The sequence below is a fragment of the Eupeodes corollae genome, chromosome 3 (genome assembly GCF_945859685.1).
Source record: "Eupeodes corollae chromosome 3, idEupCoro1.1, whole genome shotgun sequence".
Classification (NCBI taxonomy): domain Eukaryota; kingdom Metazoa; phylum Arthropoda; class Insecta; order Diptera; family Syrphidae; genus Eupeodes; species Eupeodes corollae.
Window position 1 is genome coordinate 26101449 of NC_079149.1, and position 15721 is coordinate 26117169.

Below are 15721 nucleotides of genomic sequence, written 5' to 3' on the forward strand. Positions count from 1 at the left end.
CTCTACTCCACATGGCAGAATGTCAACCAGATCATCAATGAACAATGCGAACATGCTTGGGCTCAATGTACAACCTTGCCTGACTCCCGATTGTGTATTGAATTTGTAGTGTATAGGTCCTATATATGATTTACTAGATTGTGTTAAATTCACACAATGATATCTTATTATTTAGAACTATAACATAAACATATTTGTGCGTGTAAACTAGGACTGAATAGTACGTGTAAATTGATCATCGGTTGTGTTGCTGAACGCACTCATTGATCCAGGAGAAGTTTGACATAGACACATTGAACATGACACACTTATTTTACATTACTGGACGGAGGCACCTCGTGGACGGATCACGGATATACTACATTTTGGCGACGAGGTAAAAATAACTTAAAAAATTAATTACATTAAATTTTGCTAAAAGGTATTTCAGTTCACCAGTTATTTGCATTAAATTGCGATTAGGTACTCTATTAACCTATCCTGTGTGAATAATCTCAGGCATTCAATTGCGAAGAAAAGAAACAAGGCATTCAATTGCGAAGAAAAAGGAACAAAGCATTCAATTGCGGAGAAAAACAAAAAAAGAGAACAAGGCATTCAATTGCAAAAGGTTACCTCGCATTAAATTGCATGCATTAAATTGCGGTTTGTTAATAAAAAGGTAGTCTGCGAGTATTTTATGTTGTCCTGTTAATGTTAATCTTAATGTATTGCAATTACAGAACGTTACCAGTGAACCTCAAGTTAAAGACCATTGATCAGTTAGTCAATAATTAAAAAAAAAAAAATAAAAGGGTGGTTGCAATGGCGCAACAGTATACTCTTGACAAATTTGATTGCGAGGGAGACGGAAGTTCAGTTGAAATCAGATGGGAACGATGGAAAAGGGGTTTAGGCATTTATTTAGAAGCTGCAAGTATTGTAACTGAAGTAAAAAAGAGAGCAAGTTTACTACATTTTGGTGGGCCAGAGCTGCAGGAAATTTTGTATAACCTTGTTGACGCGAATGTAGAACCAAACGAAGAAAATGAGGGAAACGTTTTTAGGATAGCAATTGAAAAGTTAGACGAGTATTTTGCTCCGAAACAATGTCTTCCATTCGAGCGTCACATGTTTAGAAGTATAAAACAAGAACCAAATGAAAAATTTCAGAAATTTTTAGTTCGTCTCAGACAGCAGGCAGAAAAATGTGCTTTTGCGGACATTAACGAAAACCTAATCAGCCAAGTAGTAGAAAAATGTTCTTCAGTTGCTTTGCGCAAGAAAATATTAAAATCTGGGGACTCTATGACATTAGATGAAATAAAAGTGGAAGCAAACATAATTGAAGCTGTTGAGCGCCAATTAGAAGAGTTTGGAACAAAAACTGAAATACAGACAGTAAACAGGATTGAAAATGACTTTAACAAGGGTAATAAAAAAGGATGTTCAAGATGTGGGAGTTTTAAACACTATGGGCGCGATAAAGACTGCCCCGCTAGGAACAAGGAATGTTTAAGGTGTGGAATAATGGGACATTTTCGTAGGCAGTGTAGGACGAAACATGGAAATAAGAGGAAGCAAGAAATTCCAGATACTGGGCAGCATTCTAGTAAGCCAAAAAGATTTAAGGCAACAAATAACGTCGTAGATATGGATAGGGTCCAAGGAAACAGTAACAATTATATTTTTAATATTGATGGCGATGCAACAGTAACATGCAGAGTAGGGAACATCGGAATAGAAATGTTAATAGATTCAGGCTGTAACCAGAATCTAATCACGGACAAAACATGGGAACTTTTGAAACGAAAACAAGTACATGTTACAAGCCAGAATACAAAACCAAATAAAAACTTTTTAGCGTATGGAAGTGAAAAACCTTTGAAACTTTTAGGGTCTTTTGACGCTGCAATCGAATTTGCTGGTAAATCCGTAAATACAACATTCTACGTGGTTGCTAATGGAACACGAGACTTGTTGGGAAGAATTACGGCGACATCCTTGGGTATCCTTAGAATCAATATTGGGATAAACCAAGTGAAAGAGAAAGGATTTCCGAAATTCAAAGATGTTTTAGTTGAAATTCCTATAGACGACTCTGTTAAACCCATTTCTCAACCATATCGCAGGATTCCTATTCCTTTAGAGGACAAAGTTGACGCTAAAATAAAAGATCTTCTCAATAAGGACATCATAGAGGAAGTACTTGAACCTTCGAACTGGGTTTCACCGATTGTGCCTGTGCTCAAAGACAACGGAGATGTTAGGATTTGTGTGGACATGCGGCGAGCGAACACAGCCATCAAACGTGAGAACCATCCTTTGCCAACGATGAATGAACTTTTGCCAAAAGTTTGTGATGCTAAAGTTTTCAGTAAGCTTGACATAAAAGATGCTTTCCATCAAATAGAGTTACATCCAAATTCAAGACACATCACCACTTTCATCACTTCAAAAGGACTTTTTAGGTACAAACGAATGATGTTTGGCATTACCTGTGCGCCAGAGATTTTTCAAAAATTATTGGAAAGGATACTTTTGAAATGTGATGGCGTTATGAACTTCATCGATGACATTTTGGTGTATGGCAAGGACGAAACAGAGCATCATGAAAGATTAAACAATGTAAAGGAAGTCTTGCAACAAAACAATGTTGTCCTATGCGAAGAAAAATGCGTTTACGGGTTGAAAAAGGTCCAGTTCCTTGGCCATGAATTATCTGGAGAAGGTGTGAGGCCATTAGAAAAGTATATTTCAGCTGTCAAGGAATTTAGAGAACCTACAACCATTGCAGAGTTACAGAGTTTTCTGGGACTTATCAATTTTATTGGGAAGTGGATTCCTCATCTGGCAACTTTATCCGAGCCATTGAAAATGTTGTTGCGACAGAAAAGTAAGAGGAATTCAGATATTTCAGAAAACTGGGGAAAAAGTCAACAGACAGCTTTTGATAGCTTAAAAGATGCACTTGTTGACGTTCCCCAATTAGGCTACTACAACCCTCATGACAAGACTTTGGTAATAGCGGATGCTAGTCCAGTGGGGCTTGGAGCAGTTCTTGTCCAAATCAAAGAAAAAGGACCACGGATAATTGCTTTTGGTAACAAAACTCTTAGTGATTGTGAACGTCGATACTGTCAGACGGAAAAGGAAGCTTTGGCATTGGTGTGGGCGTGTGAACATTTTGATATGTTCCTCTACGGTAAAGACTTCGTTTTAATAACCGACCACAAGCCCCTAGAAACCATATTTGGACCGAAGACTAAATCTTGTGCCCGTATAGAGCGATGGGTTCTGAGGCTACAGTCATATAGGTATAAGGTAAAATACAGTCCGGGTAAAGATAATGTGGCAGACCCACTGTCTAGACTATGTAGGCTAGCAACAAATCCATCCACAATTTATGAAAGTTATGTTCATAGCGTTGTAGAACACTCACGACCAACTGCTGTATCACTCCAAGAAATTGAAGAATATTCCAAACAAGATTCGGAGATACAAAAAGTTAAAGAAGGCCTCTATAGTGAAAGTTGGGATGAAGCAGTCAAAAGCTATAAAATCTTCCAGAATGAACTATGTTTTTACGGTGACATTTTACTGCGTGGATCAAAAATTGTGATACCAAGTAAACTAAGAGATAGGGTTCTCAAAGCTGCACATGAGGGCCATCCTGGCATCGTGGCTATGAAAAGCAGATTAAGAACAAAAATTTGGTGGCCGAAATGCGATAAAGACTCTGAAAATCTTTGTAAAGCCTGCAAAGGGTGTACCCTAGTTTCTGCACCCAACCCACCTAATCCACTAAAGCGCCGTGAATTACCAACAGAACCCTGGATTGATGTAGCAATCGATTTGATGGGACCACTGCCAAGTAACGATTATATTTTTGTAATCGTTGACTACTACAGTCGATACAAGGAGGTAAAAATTTGTCGAACCATAACAAGCTCAGTTATCATCGTGCTTTTAAAAGAGATATTCAGTCGTTTGGGAAATCCTGTTTCCATTACAGCAGACAATGGTAAACAGTTCATAAGTGCTGAATTAAATGAATTTTGTAAAGAGCAAAACATAAGAATTTACCATACGATCCCCTACTTCCCCCAACAAAATGGTGAAGTAGAGAGACAGAACAGGGACATTCTTAAGAGATTGAAGATAAGTCAAGCTGAAAAGAAAGATTGGAAGGAAGCCTTACGTGAATACATGATAATGTATAACAGTACCCCCCATACGGTAACAGGCAAAACACCATCTGAATTGTTTTTTAGTAGACAGTTCCGAGATAAACTACCAATGATGAGAAACATAACTTACAATCCAAGAGACGAGGACATAAGGGACAGGGATAGAGAATGTAAAGAAAAAGGTAAAGAGTATGCGGATCGGAAAAGGCGAGCTCAAGATTGTGATCTGCAAGTCGGTGATAAGGTGTATATTAAAAACATGAACAAAAGTAATAAACTAAGTTTAAACTACGAGCCAACTTCACATACAATCGTGTCAAATAATAATGGAGATATCGAAATAAGAAATGATGAAACGGGAAATAAAATAAGACGGAATGTGGTCCACCTAAAGAAGGTAGAAGGACAATGGAAAGCTTTGGATACAGAAAGCACAGAAGACGGAGATGTTGTACGTGAACACTCAGAATTATCAGACAAATCTAATTAAAACTATGAAGTGAAAGTTAAGGAAGTATGGAAAAAAAAAATATATTTTTTATTGATTAATTGAATTAAAAGTTTATTTTGAAAAGAAAAATTGTTTGAATTATATCGTATAACTAAGGCTAATAAAAACAAATAAAATAATAACAAGGAAGGGATGTAGTGTATAGGTCCTATATATGATTTACTAGATTGTGTTAAATTCACACAATGATATCTTATTATTTAGAACTATAACATAAACATATTTGTGCGTGTAAACTAGGACTGAATAGTACGTGTAAATTGATCATCGGTTGTGTTGCTGAACGCACTCATTGATCCAGGAGAAGTTTGACATATACACATTGAACATGACACACTTATTTTACATTACTGGACGGAGGCACCTCGTGGACGGATCACGGATATACTACAGAATTCTTCCGAAAGCGCTTCACCATTCCATACTTTACTTGTTGTGTCGTCGTAGAGATTCTACTTTTCCATCTTTAAGCTTCGTTACAGCTGATATTACTTCTTGGTAACTAATTGTAGCATCAAGAACACCACATTCATAGGCTGGTATAGCGTATTCCACCACCGAAGGTGTCTCATGTACTGGATTCAACAGTTTCTCAAATTGAGCTGCCAGAAGGTTAGTACTCAAGTTCGTTTGGATTGAAAACCGTTTGCCATTCAGCTGTCTTGCCAAGTTCCAAAAATCTTTTGAGTTTTTGCATAGCACTAATCGTCTTGATTCAGCTTCGTAGAAAACAGCCTTTTCTGTTTACATATTTCTTTGTACGCCTTATTAGCCATCAAATATTGGTGTCTGAAATAGTCCTCATTTGAGGTCCTATATGCTCTTAACCAGCCAAACGATAATTATATGTATTTTCTACAGTCGGCATCATACCACGGTGCCGAAGAGTTCCGCTGAGTGTTGGTGTTAACTGTGTAGTAAGAGGCTTTGATTATCTCTTCTATCTGTACTTGATTATTGCTGTGTAATATGGATTCCATTATTCTAATCGACTTGAAACCATTCAAATACTATTTACTGGAATAGCAGTATGTAGATTAAAATCGAATATTCAAATGTCTTCCGTACTATACAACATGTAATCTTCTTGATCTTCAACAATTTTATTCGTGATATTCTTGCAATGATAGTATTAAAACTTGATATTTTAATAAAACTGATGATCTTGTACCTTTTAGGTTTGTGTTTCTATTTTTGTGCATTCAAGCTTATAAACTTATTTTTAGGGTAAGTGAGTGTAAAACCTATGCTTATTCTTTTTTGTGTTAAATAATGAATTATAGACATCTCTTTGTTATTAGCATTTATAAGTTCAACGTAAATTTTAGATTTTCAAAAATACTGAAAAGTTCAATATCAAAGTTTAGGTTTTTTTAACTTGACTTAAAAACTGCAATCGTTTTTATTTTTTAAAACTTATAGTACACACAAATATTGACGAACTGAATTTATCATGAAAATATTAATCCTTAATATTCTTTTGGAGAAGTTTATAATCTCTATTTTATATTTTTAACTCCTTTTCCATATTTTGTGTCAAAATTTTTAAAAATCATTGAGGTAAAAAATGTATACCGGTACATAAAAGAAGATAAAATTTAAATTTTCTTTAAATGGAATTAATCTTTAAACATTGATACTTTTGTGTCGATTTCACTTTTTGCATTGAAGTTTCTTAATAACGAACAAGAAAACGAAAAACAATACAAGGGTTAACGACACAAAAAGATCGTTGACTTTAGAATGAGTTACCCCAGTTCAAATTTGAGAAATATTCAAAACAAAGTTGATGAAACCTTCTATGTTCGATTCCAGACCTCATGTGACCGGGAAGATTATTCCACAATCTGACAGCATAAACGAAAAATTGCCTCCGTGATGTCAAACAGGTAAACCAGCGCAACAAGGTAAAACGATTTGAAGATCAAAAATCAAGCATACATTTTGGAGATAACAGTATCAATATGGGTGTCCCACGTTAGCCTACTGTTAAAAGTTATACCTAGGTTTTTTGCATTTGTGACATATTCGATTTGACAGGCATTCATTTTTACATATTGGAATAGCTTTTGTTTTTTCTGGATTAATTACAAGTTCATTGCGAGTTGACCAGTGGAATATTGATTTCATTCATTTTTTGTATCGCATCTTCATAGAGAACAGTAAAGGACCAAGGATAGATCCTTGAGGAACACCTATATTGACAGGAAGAATCGAAGACATTTTACCTTTACACGGTACGGCTTGCATGCGATTAGTCAAATACTAATAAATAAGATTTTTGGTTGTGTCAGAAAAATTGAAATAAGTCGTCAGTTTATCACAGAGAAGGCTAGAGTTAACGCAATCGAATGCTTTGGAAAAGTCAAGTAGGGTTATCACAGTTGTATAATAAGAGTCTAAATCTTGTCTTATATCTCCATAAACTTTTAAAATGGCTGAGATGCAGCTGTATCCAGATCTAAATCCCGACTGAACAGGGTTAAGAGGACGTGAATCTTCAATATAATTTTTGATCTGGTTACTTAGGAAAGTTTCAAAAGCTTTAGATAAAAAAGGAAGGATAGCTATTGGTCTGTATTCCATTTTCTTTCCTCGTTTAGGGATGGGTATAACTTAAGATTTTTTCCAGGAGGTGGTATAGATGGAGGTCATTATGATGGTGTTGAAAATGTGGGTTATGTGACGAAGTATGAAAGGAAGAAGGATTTTCAAAAAGTCTGGGTGTATGTTGTCAAGTCCAGTTGATTTGGATTTAATAGAAAATATTGCTTTACCTACTTGATATTCATCTACTGAACAAACAGAAAAAGCATCGACTCTATCGTTTTCCGAAACATTAGATTGCCCAGTTGGGAATTGAGTTGGGGGAGTACTGAGTAGAGAACTTTCGATTCAACTCCTCTAAATCAATATTATCATCGGAAATAGAAGAATCTCCTCTTAAACCAATGCTCTTGACTTCTTGAACCTGTTGTTATAAAAATTGCATTTAGCTGATTTTATTAATTTATATATTTATCCCTTGTCAGACCTTTGCTGAAATATTGTTGCATTATATGGAATCCCTTTACTCAATCAAGTATCAAGTATTCTTAGGATTAAAAAAGTTCATGAAAGATTTACGTAAGGTTTTTCAGAAAACTAAATTGAACTTATGTATTATAAATCTTATTATTTGGCTGAAACGCAGTCTCCATAAGGTCATCTTGAAAAACTAAAAAAAAAAAAAGTAAAAAAACAATCTGGTAACCCTATTAGAGTGTTGGTTTTGAATTACCGGAAAATTGCTTAAGTTTTCTTCTATATTTGGTTGTTTTTTTCTTTTCTTATTACTTTTTTTTTTTTTCGTTTAAATAACCCGATGATGGGGGTATGTATGTGTTTATGCATATCAAAGAAAATTATTTTGCGTACCTTTTATTTAAGCTTGAATTGCTCGTGCCAGCAGAGCTGGGCGACTCACAACTGATGATAGGAGTTTTACTTTTTTTGATGTGCTTTGAATGTCAAAGTAAATTATTTTGTTTGTATTATATTTTAATATTATACATTATTATTGTCAATTGTATAGAAGTTGTTGTTAATATTTTGTTGCTTTTATGACATATATTTTTTTTTTAAATATAAATGTAGGTAGCTTTAACTTGACGTAATTTTTTGGTTTTGATAATTTTTATAATAGGATCAATGAACTTTATTATTATGATGATGATACTTTTTTTAAAAATAATTATTATACAAAAGAAAGCATTACTAATCGTGATCAGGTATTGTGAACTTATTTAGATTTAAGTATGACCTCAGCATATACGAGCAAGAGTTTTGGAAGTGTTTTTGGTTAAAGTACGAAGTTTTTTTTAAAACTCATCATTAAGTTATATAATTCCCTCGTATGAGAGATAAACGCGGGTTGTATTTATACAGGATTTTCAAATAAATGTTTAAGATGATGTCTTAACAGCCTAATCATCTCTAGACAACAGTTTCTCCGCTCAATGGCGTATCCAGATTTTTAAACTGGGAGGGGGGGTACACTTAACATGGACGAGTTTTTACTTACCGCTTAAAAATATTCTTTAAAGAAGTCTAACAAAATTTAAATAACAAAATGTGCATCTTAACTTTAAATGTACACATTTCAAGGGCTAAAGTAACAACTTTAGTTATTAAATTATTTTAGAACGCTATTTTTCATCAAGGTATGGTCTAACTACAGGGAGATTTTTTTGAGGTTAGGATTTTCATGCATTAGTATTTGACAGATCACGCGGGCTTTCAGACATGGTGTCAAAGAGAAAGATGCTCAGTATGCTTTGACATTTCATCATGAATAGACTTACTAACGAGCAACGCTTGCAAATCATTGAATTTTATTACCAAAATCAGTGTCCGGTTCGAAATGTGTTTCGCGCTTTACGTCCGATTTATGGTCTACATAATCGACCAAGTGAGCAAACAATTAATGCGATTGTGACCAAGTTTCGCACTCAGTTTACTTTATTGGACATTAAACCAACCATACGAATGCGTACAGTGCGTACAGAAGAGAATATTGCGTCTGTTTCTGAGAGTGTTGCTGAAGACCGTGAAATGTCGATTCGTCGCCGTTCGCAGCAATTGGGTTTGTGTTTGTGTTATTCGACCACATGGAAGATTTTACGCAAAGATCTTGGTGAAAAAACCGTATAAAATACAGCTCGTGCAAGAACTGAAGCCGAACGATCTGCCACAACGTCGAATTTTCAGGGAATGGGCCCTAGAAAAGTTGGCAGAAAATCCGCTTTTTTATCGACAAATTTTGTTAAGCGATGAGGCTCATTTCTGGTTGAATGGCTACGTAAATAAGCAAAATTGCCGCATTTGGAGTGAAGAGCAACCAGATGCCCTTCAAGAACTGCCCATGCATTACGAAAAATGCACTGTTTGGTGTGGTTTGTACGCTGGTGGAATCATTGGACCGTATTTTTTCAAAGATGCTGTTGGACGCAACGTTACGGTGAATGGCGATCGCTATCATTCAATGCTAACAAACTTTTTGTTGCCAAAAATGGAAGAACTGAACTTATTTAACATGTGGTTTCAACAAGATGGCGCTACAGCCACACAGCTCGCGATTCTATGGCCATTTTGAGGGAAAACTTCGGAGAACAATTCATCTCAAGGAATGGACCGGTAAGTTGGCCACCAAGATCATGCGATTTGACGCCTTTAGACTATTTTTTGTGGGGCTACGTCAAGTCTAATGTCTACACAAATAAGCCAGCAACTATTCCAGCTTTGGAAGACAACATTTCCGAAGAAATTCGGGCTATTCCGGCCGAAATGCTCGAAAAGGTTACCCAAAATTGGACTTTCCGAATGGACCACCTAAGACGCAGCCGCGGTCAACATTTAAATGAAATTATCTTCAAAAAGTAAATGTCATGGACCAATCTAACGTTTCAAATAAAGAATCGATGAGATTTTGCAAATTTTATGCGTTTTTTTTTTTTTTTTAAAAGTTCTCAAGCTCTTAAAAAATCACCGTTTAGATTGGAGCTGATGCTTCATCTTAAAGGAGTCAACAAAACTTTAAAATTCTGGAGAAAATATGTGTGATTCTTAAATTTAAGGAAATAAGTGCATTTAAGTACATAAACAAATAAGTTGGGAAGAAACTTTTGTGTGACAGTCACAAATAAGGCGTTTCAGAATCTCTTTTCACTTCACTTCTCAAGACATTCAAAGCTTTTATAACAATAGATATGAAACGTGCATTGTGTTTTTCTATATAGCCATTAGTTTAACAAAAGTACCACTTTTGCTGTTTTTGGGACATTTTTATTCTTGAAAATCGTGTTTAAATCTCAGTTCTAGAACATCTAAAGATTTAGATCAGATGAAGATTTCTTTAATTTGTTACGACCTTAAAAATTTTGTTAGACAGAAAATAAATTTTGAATGAAATATATTGCCCGGCAGCAAAAAAATGTTCTCAAAAATTTGTCATTTTCGATCATCAAAAATCATGATTAAGTTAAGTGAGACAATTTTAAAACAACATAACGGTTCTATGAGGGGTACCCTTCTGGAGCAATATCAAAATATGTTTTCAAGATTTCTTCTTAAAAACTTGAATCTTTGCTCTTTTTCTTGGAAACAAATTTTATGAAAATAATTTAAAGCATTACTCACGTTACAAAAATTTCAAATGTTTTTGACAACAAACCACTTTTTGGTGAATTTCGTTAAATTACTAAGAAATCTTTACTTACACAACTTAATTGCATAAGCTTATGGCTCATATGACCCCCCCACCCCCACTCCTGGATCGTTCATTAGTCAAAGTTTGGTGAATTTGTGCTAAGTTTATGGAATAGGGCTGAATGTCAGATTCATATTATGTTTTTGGTCCAGCCCTCAGTTAAAAGTGGTACTTTTTGCAACAAAGTTTAGAAAGTAAAATACAAATTTTGTTTTCATATACAAAAAATAAATAATTCAAAATATAATAGCGGTCATATTGATTGACTCAATACGATTAGATTTGAATTAAAGGGAATCCCTACAAAAATACAAACATTTTATCTCTGAGAGGGGGTTATGACCCCTACGACCCCCACTCTGGATCCGCCATTGTCTCTGCTGCAACGGATAATAGTGTTCCAGCAATTCTTTTTTAATTTTACAAATACTATCTAGCAGCCCCACTATGTTGCATTTTCAATATTTACAAAGTATTTTTTTTTAAATACTTGAAAACAGTATCTGATGTTCCTTTGCATAAATCTGGATCTAAGCCAACTGTGAAAAACTGTACACCAATTGCTATCCTAATCCCTAAAGCACTTGAAAGTATTTGAAGCCATTGTTAAAATTAAACTTCATATTTTTCTTCGAAATCACATTCCCCAAAATAACTACACATAGGCGAAATGAAAGATGATCGACGGCTACCAATATTTACACATGTCGATCTTAGTTGTTTAAAAAAGCTGAAGTCGATTAAAAGTTATTTGGTTGGACATTGTCAATATGTTAAAATTTATGATGTATTTTCAAGTAAACTAAAAAACTTTACTGGTGTACCACAAGGCAGCCATATTGGACCACTTCTCTTTATTCTTTTTATTAATGATTTGCCAAATTGTATTTCACTTTCAAAGTTACAAGGTTACAAGGTTTTTAGCTGTGTAAGATCTTCATTAGATTTCAGTGAGATTCAGATTGATATTCACTGCATTGTTAGCATTAGACTGTACTAAACGGTGATTTCTTAAGAGCTTGAGAACTTTAAAAAAAAAAACGCATAAAATTTGCAAAATCTCATCGATTCTTTATTTGAAACCTTAGATTGGTCCATGACATTTACTTTTTTAAGATAATTTCATTTAAATGTTGACCGCGGCTGCGTCTTAGGTGGTCCATTCGGAAAGTCCAATTTTGGGTAACTTTTTCAAACATTTGGGCCGGAATAGCCCGAATTTCTTCGGAAATGTTGTCTTTCAAAGTTGGAATAGTTGCTGGCTTATTTGTGTAGACTTTAGACTTGACGTAGCCCCACAAAAAATAGTCTAAAGGCGTCAAATCGCATGATCTTGGTGGCCAACTTACCGGTCCATTCCTTGAGATAAATTGTTCTCCGAAGTTTTCCCTCAAAATGGCCATAGAATCGCGAGCTGTGTGGCATGTAGCGCCATCTTGTTGAAACCACATGTCAACCAAGTTCAGTTCTTCCAACAAAAAGTTTGTTAGCATTGAACGATAGCGATCGCCATTCACCGTAACGTTGCGTCCAACAGCATCTTTGAAAAAATACGGTTCAATGATACCACCAGCGTACAAACCACACCAAACAGTGCATTTTTCGGGATGCATGGGCAGTTCTTGAACGGCTTCTGGTTGCTCTTCACTCCAAATGCAAAACAAAATTTGTCGATAAAAAAGCGGATTTTCTGCCAACTTTTCTAGGGCCAATTCACTGAAAATTCGACGTTGTGGCAGATCGTTCGGCTTCAGTTCTTGCACGAGCTGTATTTTATACGGTTTTACACCAAGATCTTTGCGTAAAATCTTCCATGTGGTCGAATAACACAAACCCAATTACTGCGAACGGCGACGAATCGACATTTCTCGGTCTTCAGCAACACTCTCAGAAACAGACGCAATATTCTCTTCTGTACGCACTGTACGCATTCGTGTGGTTGGTTTAATGTCCAATAAAGTAAACTGAGTGCGAATCGCATTAATTGTTTGCTCACTTGGTCGATTATGTAGACCATAAATCGGACGTAAAGCGAAACACATTTCGAACCGAACACTGATTTTGGTAATAAAATTCAATGATTTGCAAGCGTTGCTCGTTAGTAAGTCTATTCATGATGAAATGTCAAAGCATGTCTGAAATCCCGCGTGATCTGTCAAATACTAATGCATGAAAATCTTAACCTCAAAAAATCACCCTTTACAAATGGATTATATTTAAATATTAAAAAATTCAGTATTGTTACATGTTCAAAAATACTAGATCCCATGTTTACATACAGCGAAATTCAAGTGTTTGAAATTTATAACCCATGGCTTCAACAGTTAATAAAACTAAATGAAAAACGGAAACTAATAATTTATTTGAGAATATTTTTTATTCAAAAGTTCTGGCTTGATTTTAAGCCATTTCTAACGAAGAGCGTGTTTGAGCTCTAATACCGTCTCATATGTCTTTCCCTCCTCGTATATTCTTCTGACAAGAACTTCCCAAAGATTTTCAATAGGGTTTACATCAGGAGAGCATGCGGGCCAATTCATTACATCAATAGTATTTATTCCCAACCAATAAATGGTTTCTCTGCTCGTATGAATTCTGGCATTATCCTGCTGAATAATCCAAGATCTCTCATGGTTATCGGCCAAAAAAGGTACCAAACTGCGTCGAAGAACTTGAAAAGAAACTCTACTCTTCAATTACGATGAAGTGAATTGCATTTCTAGACACTAAACATCATCACCGAGCCGCTACCAAAATTTCGCCTATGGAAATATTTTGGTTCCTTCCGTAAGTCACGCCAATAAGAGTGCATACCATCAGGACCATCTAAATTCTATTTTTTCTCATCACAAAAAATAACCTTTAAACAGCATATGTAGGTAAATGAAAAAAAAACACGCTTTAATGAAGATTTAATAACAATTTTTTATTCAAGTATACAGTTGTCCAAATAGAGTCCATATTATTATTGGCGAATTCCTAGCCTAGCGACCTTGCCACGATCTTAAAAACGTGGTACCCAATTCATTTTTGACAGACACAAGTTTGGATTTCACTGAATAGCTCTCCAAAGAGTTGTTTTTGACATTCTTGTCTGAATCAGCGCTGCTAATTTGGCGCAACTTATGGCTGAAACACAAACACGTTTCGGCTTCGGCTTCGCCTGACGTTTACGAGTTCAGCCATAGGAATTCAATGCATGCTACTCGTATCACAATGGTGCTTCGACCTCACGTTCCTCTTGACAATCGTAAGGAAAAGAACGCAATGTAACGTAATGTGACTGCAAACGGAAGCTCTGGTTCAATTATGTGAACATTTGCTTTGTCTGACAACTCAACAGCTGTAAACAAATGTCAACAAACAAAATATTTGCTCTTGGGAGGGATGAAATAATAGAAATGTCATTCAAAGAAACCTCGAAACAAGGCCACCGTAACGCAGATGAAGCCGAAGCTGAAGCGTGTTTGTGATTCAGCTATTACGGTTGAATTGCTGGCGGCGAAACAGAGGTTTTTTCTTCCAGATCGTTTCACAGTACCATAACTTTCTGGATTAAAAAAAAAAAATAGAATAAACCCAACGACTTCTGCTTATTCTCCTCGAAATCGCACTGATGCTCACATTCTCTTCATTTAGAGCCAAAATTGTACCTTTTTCTACACCAGATAGTACCTTATTAAATAAAGTATCTATTGAAATAAAATGTTCAGAAAAGTTTTAACAAATTTGCATTACGGAACATATTTAGAAACTCATGTTTAATTTACGGTCTTGAATGGATTGTGAAACATTATTGTAGACATTATTTTCTACACAGCCCGAAGAGAAAAATTGTGAAGGTGTTAAACTACAAGATCTCATTTTCCAATTATGATTACCCCTTCTGAAAAAAAACAAGGGCAGGAAACTTTTGATGGAAAATTGCGATTATTTAAGGGGTTTTTTTTGCACTTACTGTTCATGTCAAAAAATAATATCTTTTTAATTCCGGCAACCACAAGTCGTCAATAACAGATAGATAACAGTATTCACGGTAGCAGTAGCTTGTTTTTAATTAGGGTAAGGTCTAATAGCACAGTCATCCCAAAAACCGCACCAGAAAGCGATACCTTGAAGTGGTACAATAATCAGTTTTGGATTGGTCGAGCTCCAAATCCGACTATTCTGATTATTAACGTAGCTTTCAAGGCGAAAAAGGGGTTCATCAGTAAAGATGATTTTTCGTTATTTTTTAATGTTGGGGAACTAGTTAGCAGAAACACGAAGTTTCTTGTGATCGCCCAGCTCAAATTCTGCTGTTAACTGAACTTCAAAAACCTTTAGATCTAAATCTTTATTTAATAAAATACGGTGTAGTCGTTTCAGATCGACAAACCTGATTTTTTGTGTCAATTTTACGGGCTACAGCAGGAAAATTCTCAGCTGTTCTTGGCGAGACAAACAAATAAAGGGGTTTGTGGAGGCGTATACTTCGAATGGCTAAAACTAAGACTCTCATTCCGACTTCCAAATCATTGGAGCGTGTTCCAGACTGAAATTTTGACGATCAAAGATGTCTTGTTCTGGCTTAAGGAAGACGTGATATCAGCATCTGATATGCGTATTTTTCTCAGATAGTCAAGCCGTTGCATATCTCTAGAATCTGTTTCTACATCTTTAAGGAGATGGCACACAAGTGTAACATTCACCTTTGTTGGGTGTCGGTCGTGCCATAGAGACATTCCAGAAAGTTGTAAGGTAGATGGCAAATGGTACAGTACGATCAATTGTACTACGCTTGACATTTAAACT

General features: G+C 35.5%; 1 protein-coding gene across 1 annotated transcript; it reads left to right on the top strand.

The window, feature by feature from the left end:
* Nucleotides 1–206: 206 nt before the first annotated feature.
* Nucleotides 207–4659, top strand: LOC129950382 (uncharacterized protein K02A2.6-like). The gene is made up of 3 exons (XM_056062325.1): nucleotides 207–376; nucleotides 431–661; nucleotides 723–4659. Exon 3 carries the CDS (start codon nucleotides 805–807, stop codon nucleotides 4657–4659), a length of 3855 nt encoding a protein of 1284 aa, XP_055918300.1. The 5' UTR covers nucleotides 207–376; nucleotides 431–661; nucleotides 723–804.
* The last annotated feature ends 11062 nt before the right edge of the window (nucleotides 4660–15721 follow it).